This window comes from Grammomys surdaster, unplaced genomic scaffold (assembly GCF_004785775.1).
Source record: "Grammomys surdaster isolate TR1022 unplaced genomic scaffold, NIH_TR_1.0 199, whole genome shotgun sequence".
NCBI classification, from domain to species: domain Eukaryota; kingdom Metazoa; phylum Chordata; class Mammalia; order Rodentia; family Muridae; genus Grammomys; species Grammomys surdaster.
The window spans coordinates 3,683,099-3,696,563 of NW_021604644.1; the positions used below are offsets into that span (position 1 = coordinate 3,683,099).

Sequence of the window (13,465 nt, forward strand, 5' to 3'; positions counted from 1 at the left end):
AGAAAGAGAAAGAGAAAGAGAAAGAGAAAGAGAAAGAGAAAGAGAAAGAGAAAGAGAAAGAGAGGCAATGGCCTGACAGCTTCCATAGGAAAACTAAGGTCCAGTAGTCCCATAGGAAATCAGAATATGGATTAAGGTAAGGAAGGGTTCAGGAGTGTTGAGCCCAGCCTGGAATGCTTTTCTTCATTACACTTGGCAGTGCTGGGCTGCATAGTCGTCTTCAGTGGAGGGTTGCTGTCATTTAGTTGCCAGGAGGTGACTTCAAAGGGGTTCGTGTGATTTATGTCCTTTCTGCTGCACCCCGGTCTTCACTTTCACCACACCCTTTTATGCTGTCTTGAGGCGTGATCATATGCGGGGCCGTATCATTGGTGGTCATCTTAGGGAGGGAGTGGGCTGGAAGTGGCACTGGCCAGAGACAGCTGCGAGCCAGAGCCCATAATTAGGTAACACAAGGACAAGTGGGATTTGGCACAAGCAAGCAACGGGCAAAGCATGTTGGGAGAAGCCCACTTAATTCACAGAGACACTTGGAATTAGTTGTAAATTCTCTGGGAAGAGATCAAGGCAGCGGCATAAACAGCTCAATTAAGCTGTCGGCTCAATGCTCAGTGCACAGTAATGGTCAAAACACAGCCTTTAATCTAGATAGAGAGGATTATCTTCGGACTCGTAATGAGATTTCTAAGATTAGCTGTACCTGATGTGGAAGAAGTGGCTGGCTCAGTGATATCGCAAAGGACAGGCTTGCAAACCAGCAGGTCCTGGACTTCTGGGGAAGGGGCTACTTGGAAGCCACAATCTTCCTAGAGCCCCCTCCTGATGCTGGGGAGGGAAAGATGAGTCACAGTCTGCTTTCTCTGTTTAAGAGACAGGGTCTGGGAACAGAACCCGAGACGCATCTGCTTCAAAAACACAGCAAGTGAAAACAGTGTGGTACTGGCAGAAAAACAGATATATCCGACCAGGGAACAGGATGGAGAGCCCAGAAATAAACCCAAGCATCTACAGTAGCTTTCAACAAGGGCATCAAGAATACAGAACGAAGAAAGGACAGCTTCTTCTATAAATGGTGTTAGAAAAACTGGATATCTATGTGCAAAAAAATGAAATTAGACTCTTGTCTTATAACACACATACACACACACACACATGCACACACACACAACTAGAAATAGATTAAAGGCCTAAATGTAAGACCAGAAATTACAAAAGCTTAAGAGAGAAGGTCATTGGTATTGACCTTGGTAATGAGGTTTTTGGATGCCACGCTAAAACAGCAATTTCTCAACCTGTGGGTCGTGACCCCTCTGGCAACCCTCACTCTCCCAAAACGTTTACATTATGACTCATAACAGTAGCAGAATTACAGTTATGAAGCAGCAACAAAACTAACTTTATGGTTGGGGGTCACCACAACTCGAGGAACTGTATTAAAGGAAGCATTAAAAAGGTTGAGAGTCACTGCTCTAAAAGCTCAGACCATAAAAGCAAAACTAAACCAAAGAGATGACATCAAACTGAAAATTCAGCCCCTGAGCAGTGAAGGAAACACAGTGAAAGGGCAGTGCTGGAGAGATGGGTTGGCCAGCAGTAGTACCCACTTCAAGAGCAGGAGGACCTGAGTTCAAATCCCCAGAGTAGAAGACAGGTGCCTGTTTAGATTGCATCTGTAATTCCTGTTCTAGACAGGTGGGGGAGGGAAAAGACAGGTGGATCGCCACAGCTCACTGGCCAGCCATCTAGCCAATCAGTGAGCTCCAGGTGTAATGAGAGACCTTGAGTCTGGGCATGGTGACAAAGGCCCTTAACCTGGTAGGTCTCTGAGGTTAAGGCCAGTTTTATCTACCCAGTAAGACTCTGTTAAAAAAAGAGGGGTGGGGGAGAGGATCTAAGGATCCTCAGCTGTTAAGAACCCTGTTCCATTGTAGAGAACCTGGGTTTGGTTCCCAGCACCTACATGCCAGCTCATAACAATTTCAACTCCAGTTCCAGAGGATCTGATGCCCTCTCTGGTTTCCAAGTGTACCAGGCATGCGTGTAGTGTTCAGAGTTACAGGCAGGGCAATACTCATACACATAAAAATTTTAAAAATCACGTCATCAGTAAATAAATAGATAAATAAATAGAGGCCATCTGAGAAAGATACCCACTGTCAACCTCTGCTTCCATGAAAACATGCACCTATACACACACCAAATACACACACATACACGCACACACACACACATTGAAAATGTTTGCAAACCATATGCCTGAAAAGGGATTAATATCCAAAATAGATACAACTCAGTAGCAAAAACAAGTAACCCAATTAAAAAGGAGCAAAAGGTTCAAATTGCTTTGTCTTCAAAGACGGGTGGGGTGGGAAGGCCATTGTAAGTAGAAAAAGGTGTTTAAAATCAGTAACCAACAAGAAAATGCGAATTAAAACCAAAGTGAGCTGTCATTTCACACCAGCTTTGGATGGTTGTAATCAGAAAGATAAGAAATTGTAAGTTAGAAAAGGGATTCTGCAGATAAGGTTGAAATTGGTGCAGCCATCGTGGAAAAACACACAGGGGTTCTTCCATATTTATTAACATTAGGGCGATCACGTCGCCAAGCAATTACTCTGCTGGTGTGTACACAAATAAAATGAAACGGTTTCTTTGTAAAGATATCTGCACTCCAGTGCCCATTTGCAATACTGCTCACAACAAGCCGTGGTATGGATGTAGCCTGAGTGAGATGGTAATGAACAAACGGTGACACAGGGTGACATACTCTGCCTCAGGAGCTATCAGAAGTTCAAGGCCAACTTTGGCTACATAGCAAGGTTTGGTACATGAGATGTTTCCAAAACAACAAAACAAAGCAAAACAAAAGTTAGATGTGATAATATGTGCCTATAATCTGAGCACCCAGGAGACAGAGGCAGGAGGATTATCTAGGAGTTGGAAGCCTGCCTGGTCTACTTAGTAAGATCTAGACCCGCCATTGGTGCATATGAGACTCTGTCTCCGAGAGGTGTGAGGACGGGGAGCTCAGTCAGTAAAATGCTTGCTATGGAGACATTGAGGACTTGAATTGTGGATTCTCACAATCCACACAATAAGCCAGGCATTGGCAGTACATCCCTGAAACCTCAGTGTAAGGAGGGAGATGATCCCTGGAACTCCATGGCCAGACACTGGAGTTGGATTGACTCCAAGCTCAATGAGATACCCTGTCTCAAAAAAATAAAACAGAGAGTGATTGTCAAAGACACTCCATATGGACCTCCTGCCTCAAAATGCACCACACATATATCTCACACACATGTGCACACATAGGAACATGCATACAGAGACACACACGCAGAGATCGTGCCAGCTGTTACAACACAACACAGATGAATCTGGAAAACATAGAAATACAAATATTACAAGATCTCACATTTATGCGAAAAAAATTTTTTTAAGTAAAATCCATGGAAACAGGAATCAGGGTGGAGGCAGTGGCGGGAGGATGCCATCAGAGAGTATCTATAATTGCACTTGGAGAGTAAGTCCAGGAGATCTAATGTCCAGTACTAGCACTACAACTAATATTGGAAGGTCGCTAATAGGCTAGGCTGTAGACACTGTATGGTGCAGACCCATAACCCCAGCTACTTAGGATGTTGTTGTGTGAAAAACCTTCCTCCAGGGAAGTGCAACACTCATGTCTATTCACTCTAGATAAGGGAACTCATGATATAGATCAAAGTTTGGATAACTCCAAAGCCCAATTTGGTGAACCAATGAATTTTACTGGTATTATTTACAGGACCATGGCTGAGGGGTTACTTATAGGAGCAGAAAAGACCTCAAAGGCAGCTATATCACCAAAGCCCACCCCAGCATGGGTGACAGATCACAAAAACTGGAACATGGAGCACACTACATAGCCTGCAGACAGCTCAACAGGCTGGAGAATGTCCTTTTCAAGTGGCTCTAGTCTAAACCTCTTCCAGGCAGCTCAGTTGGTTTCTGCTTTTTCCAGACGCTGGTCTGGTCTCAGGGTCTTCTTTGCAGCTCAGCCTGCTTCCTGCAGTGTCTCATCTGCTCTAAGCCTTCTCCAGGCAGCTTGGCTGGTTTCTGTTTCTTCCAGGCAGCTGGCCTGGTCTCTGGGTCTTCAAAACTTTTCTTGCTAAGAGTCTTCTTTGCAGCTCAGCTTCACTTCCTCTGAGGGGGAGTGAAGCTTTTATTGCTTACTCTGGCAGGGAGGGGCCTAGTGAATCTGGTCAGTTTCAGGGACTTCCTGAAGCTATTTTAAGTTGCTTACCTTCCTGCTTAAGGAGCTTCCTTGAAGGAGGAAATGTTTCACAAAAAGCAGGGTGATTACAAGTCTAAGCTCTACCTGGATAACTTAGTAAGACCTTGTCTTAAAAAATAGGAATAGCATGTAGCTCAGAGGTAGAGGGAAAACAGAGACGTTATATCATGTATCTTAAAGATATCTTCTGTATCACCCTGAGTTTGACATGTTCCCACCTCTAGGCTAAGAACAGCCACTAGAAGACAGATGCAGACAGGAACACCAAACTATAGATCTTCTGCACACATTCACTCATTCATCCAACAGATAGGAATTGCTTGCCTACCTATCATGTCAGACACTTTTCTGGACAGTGGAAATGGGAGTGAACAGAAAGGCAAAGATCCTCTAACTATAGTGGAGCTATAAAAAATAAACAAGAGAACTAAGTAAATCTGCAGTGGGCGAGATGAGGTGAGCCACACTCAAATAAATCAAGGAAGGGGGGACACCCAGTGCTGGGACTGCACTTGTGGATAATGCTCTCAAGGGAGGCCTCATTGAGCATATGACATTTAAATAAAGACCTGAAGGACACCAGGGGTGAGCGTGGGGTGGGGGTGGGGTGGTGCTAGGAACACAGTCTAAGCAGAGGAAGGGTCCAGGCAGCATAGTAATATCCTTGTACTGCAGAGAGGAGAGGCTATGGTAAGAGCAGGAACTCAGGCATGTGAGAGTTCATGGGCCACTGTAAAGATTTTTGGCATTTACTACTATGGGAGAGGGATTCCATCTCTGAGTTTGAGCAGAGGAAGGATATAAGCATACTTGGGTTAATGTTATAGGATGTCAGCTTCTGTGCTGAGACAGAAGCAGGGAAACTATGCAGTGATCCAGGCTAGAGACTCCTAACTGATGGGCTGTCTAAGTAGGAAGGAAAGGGTCAAGGAGGCTGGACAGTTGACTCGGATCCATGCACCCAGCCAGACTCCACCCTAACTTGTGTCTATTATGCAGGTTGTGAGTATACAACCCTCCATAGTCTTAGGCATTTGAACACTTAGCCTCCAGTTGGTAGTGTTTGCTGGGGAGATGGAGGTGATGAGGACTTGCTGGCGGAAGTATGTCACTGGTGGTAGGCTTGAGAATAAAAAGCCTCCTTGCATTTTGCTCTCTGCTTTGTGCCTGTGGTTCAAGATGTGAGCTCTCAGCTTCCCATTCCGGCTGCCATGCCTGCTGCTTGCTGCCGTGCCTCCTCACTTCCTCAGGGACTCATCCCTCTGGGATCATAAGTCAAAATAACCATTCCTTTTAAAAGTTGCCTTGATCATGGTGTTTTAGCCCAGCAATAGAAAAGAAACTAATTCATCTGCATCTTAGCCACGTATTTCCTTTAAATAACTCCTTTGCTTTTCCTACAGTATTACCTGTCACCAGGCAAGGGCTGGTCAGGTGGCCCAAGCCAGTGGTCTGGGAGTCGTGCAGGGTCCATTACCTAATGTTCCTCCATTACTGTTGCATTATTCATTCAACCAGAGCGATGGATGGAGCACTTTCTGTGTACTAGATGTCATCCTGGTGCCATTTTTTTTAATATTTAAAATAATGCGTAGGCAAATGCAATAACGGAGTAAGAAAAGCAGCTAAGAGACCGCTCCGCTTACCTTGTGGCTTGCCCCATGAAATGCATCCTGCACGGAGCTCTCCAAATGATCTTGGTAAAATGAAGGAAAAAATTGGGGGAATTTCCTTATTTTAGCAAAGATCACAAGTGACACTCCCTCACACACACACCACCTAAAGATAAAATTGCATTTTTCTTAGTTTGGAAGCAGAGCTCCTTCTAATGGGTGGCCCATCTTTGCACTGTTACCCACCATTTCCCAGCCCTCGAGGTTCCTCAGATACTCACACTACACCACCCACTATTTGCTCCGGGGGCTTCCCGCAAGTCCGGAGTCTCTGCTTTGGCTAATGCTGAGACCTCAGCCTAAATCCCCCTGCCTCTTTCTGGTTTTGCTTTAGGTGTTGTTTTGTTTTGTTTGAGATGAAATCTCAAGTAGTTCAGATAGGCCTTAAAGTCGCTTTGCAGCCAGGGGTGGCCTTGAACTTTCAATCCTCCTCCTGCCTTCATCATCCAAGAGCCATTGTAGAAGGCTTAAGTGAACTAAACAGAGGGAAAGACCTCCACACTGACCAAGTGAAGTGTGAGATTCTCGAGGGCCGTTCATAGAGACAGTGATCACCTATTGAGGCAACCTTGTAATACTTGAGAAATGGAGGCAGGGAGAACAGTTCAGAGTCATCCTCAAGACAGCAAGTTTGAGGCCAGCCTGAACTGCATGATGCCCTGTCTTAAAAAAGAAATTGAAATGCCACTCATTCTTCAAGGTAATCCCAGATATCTTTTCAAAGAAGTTCTTTCTACCACAGTCTTCTTTAGCCATTCTCCTGCTCTGCCTTGTCTTGCCTTGTATCAATTACTGGGAAGAGACACAACCAATAATTTGAATTGTCCCAGTGCTTCTGAGGCCTGGTATTCAGACATGAGATGGACAGAAATATCTGATAAACTATCTAAGCATGGTGGTGCACACCTAGTACTTGGGAAGCCAAAGCAGGGAGACTGCTTTAAGTTCAGAGCCAGATTGATCTACACAGGGAGTCCAGGTTAGCCAGAGCTAATATAGCAAGACTCTGTTCCCCTAAAAGGAAGAGATATATGATAGGGAGACCGAGGCAGGAGGAACAGGATTCTGAGGCTAGCCTTAAGAACATATTGAGTTTATGAGTATGAGGCCAGCCTGAGGTATCTGAGACCCTGCCACAAACAAACAACAAAGACTGGAGGGGTGACTTGCAGTGGTCTGATGGTGTTTTATATAAGGAGTAAATGAACCCCTTGAGTTGGTGACATCATTTGGAGCTTCTCTACAAATGTCATTTTCTTTGTCCTGGTACTAGAAGGAGGGACAGAAAAAGCAGCTGTCATGTTTGGCCCTTTGCCCTTGGTCTAATAGGGGAAGCTGAGACAGGGCAGAAACTGAAACATTGCTATCTACACACCCTGCTCCCAAGAAAATCAGGGCAGGGCAGGGAGGAGGGACATAAACAGCATAAATGTCAAACCAGGGGTTAGGAGCAGAGCTCAGTAGTAGAGCAAGTGTAAAGTCCTGTTTGGATCTCTGACACCAGAGAGAGGGGTCAGGGGAGGCTTATTTACAGCATTACACAGGGTGGGGTTTGTGATACCAAGAAAATGGTTATCAGTCTCAGCTGTTCCTCTTGACTCGGTTTCTCTGTCGCTGGTCCCAGTTTCTCCTCTGTAAACCCAGGAAGCTGTGACTGAAGAGAGAGAGTGTCCATCGCACTGCTGCTCTGATAATTTTCCTACAGGCCATCTGGCTCCCTGAAACACTAGGCATGATGCTTCTCCACTATCTTCCTGAAGATTTTCTGTTTCTTCTCAGAAGTACTATTTTTGACTCCATCTCTGAAGGTGTGTCTCTATATGTTCCCAAAGGAAAACACCCATAGACTTAGTGCTTGTATCAAGTAAATACCACTTTAGGCCAGCCACCCCATCTGTAAACCAGGAATAAGATCAGATTGCAGGGATACTGACTGGGGTTAATTATATACAGTGTTTAGGGGCCAGGCAGTTACACAGGGACTCTGGAAGTTCTTGGCATAATACTATAGCATTACAATAATTCTGGCTTGCAAATTATAGCCCAGAAGAAGCATTACAGGAGAGACAACTCTGACTCCGTGGCCAGCTGAAAGCAGAATGTGAAAAATAAGTTGTGAAATACAACTTCTCTTCTTAAACCTTCAGAAAAGCAAGATAATGTTTCCATATGCAGCACACATGCAGGGAACAGGCCTCCAGATCCTGGGGAGGACTTTCTTGGCCCAGGTGGCCTGGCTTACTGCCAGGATCTGGCCTCCTTTCCTTCCTGAGCCTAGAAGCTGAAGGGAGGGAACAGGGATGGAGGTGGGGCTTAAAACGAGGATGTCCTGGCCTTTCAGGTTTTTTTTTCCCCTTAATTGGGGCCTCCCTCCATGTAGGATGATTAAGTGCTTATGCAGCAGAGTGAGGATTTAAAGGGTAATTCGAGACATTTAAGTCTAGGGATACTCAAAATAAACATCTTAGGCTCAACTTCTGGGGCCTCTCCCTATGCTTGACACCAAACGTTCATTCAGTCTTGTCCTGTGTGCACAGTTTAAGACTATTTCCTAGGGATGCTAAATGAATGGGACTCAAGTAAGAAGTAAGTGGTAATGTTATCTGAGATTTTTGGGGTGCAGGTTTGGAAAATTCAAGTGGCCTTAGGGAATGAGAGAGGCAAGTAGTCTGACTCCCTGTGGCTGAGCAGATAGACCAGAGCCTTCAGAGTCCTGGGTTTGCTTTTTCTCTGTGTGGTCTCTCTGGGGCCTGAGTCTGGTAGGTCACAGAGTTTGGAAGAGGTAACACTGTGGCTCATCAGGTCCCGAAGTCTCAGGATGAGAGCCTGACCTCCAGCTCTAGCAGATTCCTGGACTTGCTGTCTGCTTCAGTAGGTTACTGCTCCTACAGGACACAGGAGAAACAGTGTGCCCAACTCACATATAATGTACAGATGGCAGGTGAAATTAGGGTCACAGTGTGCTATTTTGACAAATCAGCATTCTAAAGGAATGTTTCAGTTCCCAGGAACTCCAAAGGGTGTGTGGGTGGGGGGTTGGGTGGGGGCTTGCCGAATAGAACTTTCAAACAGAATTGAGGTCTAGAAGTCAGGTACCTCATTTTCAGTATTTTGGTCTTGACAAGGCTCATGCTTCTCCCCTCCACCTCGTGAGAGCAGACTCGTAGGAAAGCTACCCCACCTTGGCCTGGCTTTCATCACCTTTGGATAATAGCTGCATTGTCTTAAGTTACATCATTACAGTGCCACCAGATCCCAGGACTGGTATCCAAGTCTATTCATGTAATCTACCTCGGGGCCTCAGTTTCTCCATCTGTAAAACTGTCTCTGGATTAAATAGAGCCTCGCCAGCCCCGGCAACCTTAAGCGTTAAATGTTTACATAGCTGGTTCCACTAGGTTGGCAGTGAACAGGGTTAAAGCCCCACTTCCTACAAGGTGAAAAGGTAAGCAAACATTCCGACCTCCCCTTAGCCTTGCTCCGGGATTGGTGCCCCGCCTGGTCCCAGCCGCCTATCGCGTCCACATCCGTCATCTGGATTGCTAATACAGTCATTAGCATAAAGAGTTTTTCGAAGACCCGGCACCGGAAAAGCTGAACCGGAGTCTCTGTCCCTTTAAAGAGAAGAGGGATAGGCACTCTCTCATTAAGGGTATCTCTTCTGCACGGTTCTTTCGGTTAACTAGAGGTCGTGCGTTAGTCCAGTCCGCCTACCACCCCGACGGTGGGCATCCATTCCTAGAGTGCACGGCACGCGGGCCCCCAGGGACAGTGCTGACTGCCCTGGCCTCTAGGAGTCACAGCCTCCGCTGTAGGGAGGGAGGGCCTGCCGAGCAGCAGGACGCGGGCGCCCTCGGGCACGACCCGGGGGCTGGCGCCTAGGCGGCCGCAGGAGATGACTCGTGCAGCAGTGGGGCGGGTCCTGGCCGCACGTGGGGGCGGGGCCTAGGAGGAGGCGGGGCATTGGTGGAGGGGTGGGGTCTGCGGGAAGGGGCCGGGCCGCGGCGCAGGGCGGGTTCTGGCGGTGGAGTGTCACACACGCGGCGGCTCGGGAGGCGGCAGCAGAGGCAGCGGCAGCGCCAGGCGCCGCCGGGACGGGCAGGGGCGCGCGGGCTCCGCCAGTCGCCGGCCGCCTCCATCATTCGCTCGCTTGCTTTCCGACCCGCGGCGGGCCCGGGCTCGCCCTGGTGCACTCGAGAAGCCCGCAACTGGCCGCGGCTCGCACGGGGCAGGGGCGCGCTCCGCGAAGGTGGGGGCGCTGGGTGCGGGCGTGCACGGCGGGGGGCGCCCGACCTTCCGCTCTAGGCGGCCCGGGGCCCTATGAGACACGTCTGTGAGGGGCGCGAGATCCGAAGGTCGGTCGGCGCGCAGCAGGGGCAGAGGGTTGTGCAGCTGTGGCCGGAGCCGGGCGGCGGCCGGCAGGAGGCGGCGGCTGCGAGAACTTGAACTTGGAAACGGGTGCCCCGCACGCCCCCCACCGGGGCAGGGGCGTTGCGGGACTGAGCGGCAGCGTTGTCCCCCGAATGGCCGCGGCGGCGGACCCGGCTCGCGCGTCGCGGCCCTAGGCGGCCCTTCGCCATGGCCAAGTGGCTGAACAAGTACTTCAGCTTGGGCAACAGCAAGACTAAGAGTCCGCCGCAGCCGCCGAGGCCGGACTACCGCGAGCAGCGGCGCCGGGGCGAGCGGCGTGAGCAGCCCCCGCAGGCCGTACCGCAGGCCTGCTCGGCGTCCTCGGCGTCCTGTGGGTCGGCTGCCGCCTGCTTCTCGGCCTCGTCGGGCTCTCTGCCCGACGACAGCGGCAGCACGAGTGACCTCATCCGCGCCTACCGCGCGCAGAAGGAGCGCGACTTCGAGGACCCCTACAACGGGCCGGGCTCCTCGCTGCGCAAACTGCGCGCCATGTGCCGCCTGGACTACTGCGGCGGCGGCGGGGACCCCGGCGGGGGCCAGCGAGCCTTCACGGCGGCAGCAGGCGCTGCGGGCTGCTGCTGCGCGGCGGCGGGGGCGGGCGCCGCCGCGTCCTCCTCCTCCTCCTCCGGCTCCCCGCACCTCTACCGCAGCAGCAGCGAGCGGCGGCCGGCCACGCCGGCGGAGGTGCGCTACATCTCCCCTAAACACCGACTCATCAAAGTGGAGAGCGCGGGCGCTGCGGGGGACCCTCCGGGAGGCGTGTGCTCTGGCGGCCGCACCTGGAGCCCGACGACCTGCGGAGGCAAAAAACTGCTCAACAAGTGCGCCGCTGAGGAGAGCGGAGCTGGTCAGAAAGACAAGGTAAGATCCATAGCTACTCATGTGCATGGGAAACTGAGGCACCGCCACGTTTCCTGTCCTTGCATCAACTTCACTCTCCCATCCTCGGGTCTAGGGTATAGTGTTCATTCTGCCACATGGTTGATCAGACTCGGTCTCTTTGGTTTCTGCTTCCCAAATGCACCCTTACGGATCGCAGAGCCAGAGCGAGAGTACCCCGCGTAACTTTATCCAGAAGACAGACCCAGCCAGCCCTTCCGGATCCCCCAGTAAAGTCAGCAGCGGCTGGCCTCAAAGAGCATTTACTCTTGTTTACCCCGGGGTCCATGTGGTGGTCCCCCTCCCAGATGCAGATGGGAATTGAGGTCTAGAGTGGGAAAGGGAATCTCCGGGTCATAGGTTTCCTTACTGGCTGCCCCTGAATGTGTGTATGTAAATGCTTCTAATCGACCCACTCTGCGTGCCAGGTTTCAGAAGCCAAGCGGCCTTTTGTACTGGAGCGATATTGGGAACCCCCACGCAGGGTTTTTCCGGTGTTAAGGCTCGTCCTCCCAGAGAAGTTACCCATCTGGCCGTTCCTGCCCGCTCTTCCCGGCTCCGCAGGCAATCTGCTAAAAAGAGACCTCCTCTGCCCACTCCATCCTCTTTCCTGATTCCATCCCTATAGCACTGTCTCGGGAATGAGAAGCCTTTGTGGCAATCCCTTGCTCAATCTATCGGGCCATCTTGTTCCCTGCTTCATAATAAGGGAGTTAATTACAGCCAGGCCCCTCTACTCTTCCTTCCCTTCACACTCTGGAGTTAGCCTCCCTTCCCCCATAAAATACTTGTTCTGCCTACTCGTGGAGGCAGTGTTTTGATTAAATCTGAGGCCCAGCTTTAGGGCAAGGTTGCCTGGCTGTCAGTCCCCTGCTCTGCCTGCGTTCTCTTCACACTCTCCTTGCAAGCTCAAACTTTTGCCTGGACTGATAGAGATTTGATATCCTACCAGGGAGACATTTTGTACCTGTCAGCGGCAAGGCTTACTTTTGTTTATGGGAGAGGTGAGGAAGGGGCTGCCCTCCTGAAAAAGTTTCCCGACTGGTCTCCTCCCTGGGTTATCCTGCATTGTTTGTCCAGGACGGATGGTGTGTGTTCCCTGAATGGTGTGGGCACACACCTTGGAAGCTCGTACTCTATGTGCTTCCCAGGTACCCAAGATGCCACACTGATGACAGTGAGTCATACAGGCACCAAAGGGGCAAGAGGAGAGATGGCCTTGACGAGAGCTGAGCTCTTGGGCTTGTGGTTGATGTGTTCTGGAGACAACCTTCCAGCAGCTTCCTAGGTGGTTCAGGCTCAGTTTGGTGGGCTCACTGGGAGAGCCTGGAGCTTTTACATATAAAAGTGAGGAGAGAGCTTCCCAGAGAGGTTTTGCAGCCTACCACACTTGACTCAGCATCTCGGTAGTTGCCCTAGACCACTGCCCCCCAGGGGGCAGACTTTCTTTGTTTACTGTGGTTCGGCCTGCTCTCTCTGAAGTCTTTGTGTGGCTTTCAAAATTGTTGTAAACATTTTTTTTTCACAGTTAGAGTTAAGATTTACAGATGCTTAGTAGTCATACTTTGTAGCTGGAATGTCAAGACTAATCTTTGTGCCTAAGTCTTGGCTTCATTGCCACCATATTTCCCATGGGTCTTTGCTCTCCTTTGCCAGGTCTGGAAGGTGAATCCTGAGCAGAGTATGTCTGTTGAGTGCTTTGACAGAGGCCATCCTGTGGTGGAGCCTGGTGTTAAATGGGATCTCCAACGTTGAGCTGGAGCCATGATCAGGGGGTGGCTGGAGAAATGTCTGGTGCTTTAGAGAGCTGCAGGTATGAAGTCTCTTGTGGTTGAAACAGAGGTTTGAGAAGTTGGACAGGATCCTAGAGGGGCTCCGGGGCCTGGGCCGAGGACGAGTAAACTGAGTTGAATGGTGGCAGGGGTTACAGTTTTAAAGAAACACTCTCTCAGGACTGGTTTTCCTTTCTCGAGTTGAAGCTTTGATCTTTTCAAAGTTGTCTCTCCTGGGAGACAAGGGAGGAAGTTACCAGATGTTCCTTCTGTCATGAGGAAGGGAGGCAGCAAGGGAGTGGTAGCAAGACGCAGACTAGCTAGTAGAGGGACAGAAGTGTCCTGGAAGGCTGGCTGAGACACTACTTTATTTACTTTCTGAAATAAGACTGAAAACAATGCTGAACTTAAGGTCACTAGGTAGCCAAGGATGGGCTTCAGTTTGCCCCCCC

At 49.8% G+C, this 13,465-nt stretch overlaps 1 protein-coding gene across 1 annotated transcript in view; it reads left to right on the forward strand.

The window, feature by feature from the left end:
• Positions 1-9,962: 9,962 nt before the first annotated feature.
• The window catches only part of Shb (SH2 domain containing adaptor protein B), a 108,737-nt gene continuing 105,234 nt past the window's right edge, over positions 9,963-13,465 (forward strand). The window contains exon 1 of the mRNA XM_028770253.1: positions 9,963-11,223. Within this exon, the coding sequence (XP_028626086.1) occupies positions 10,531-11,223 (693 nt within the window). The 5' untranslated portion in view covers positions 9,963-10,530. The remainder of the gene's footprint in view (positions 11,224-13,465) is intronic.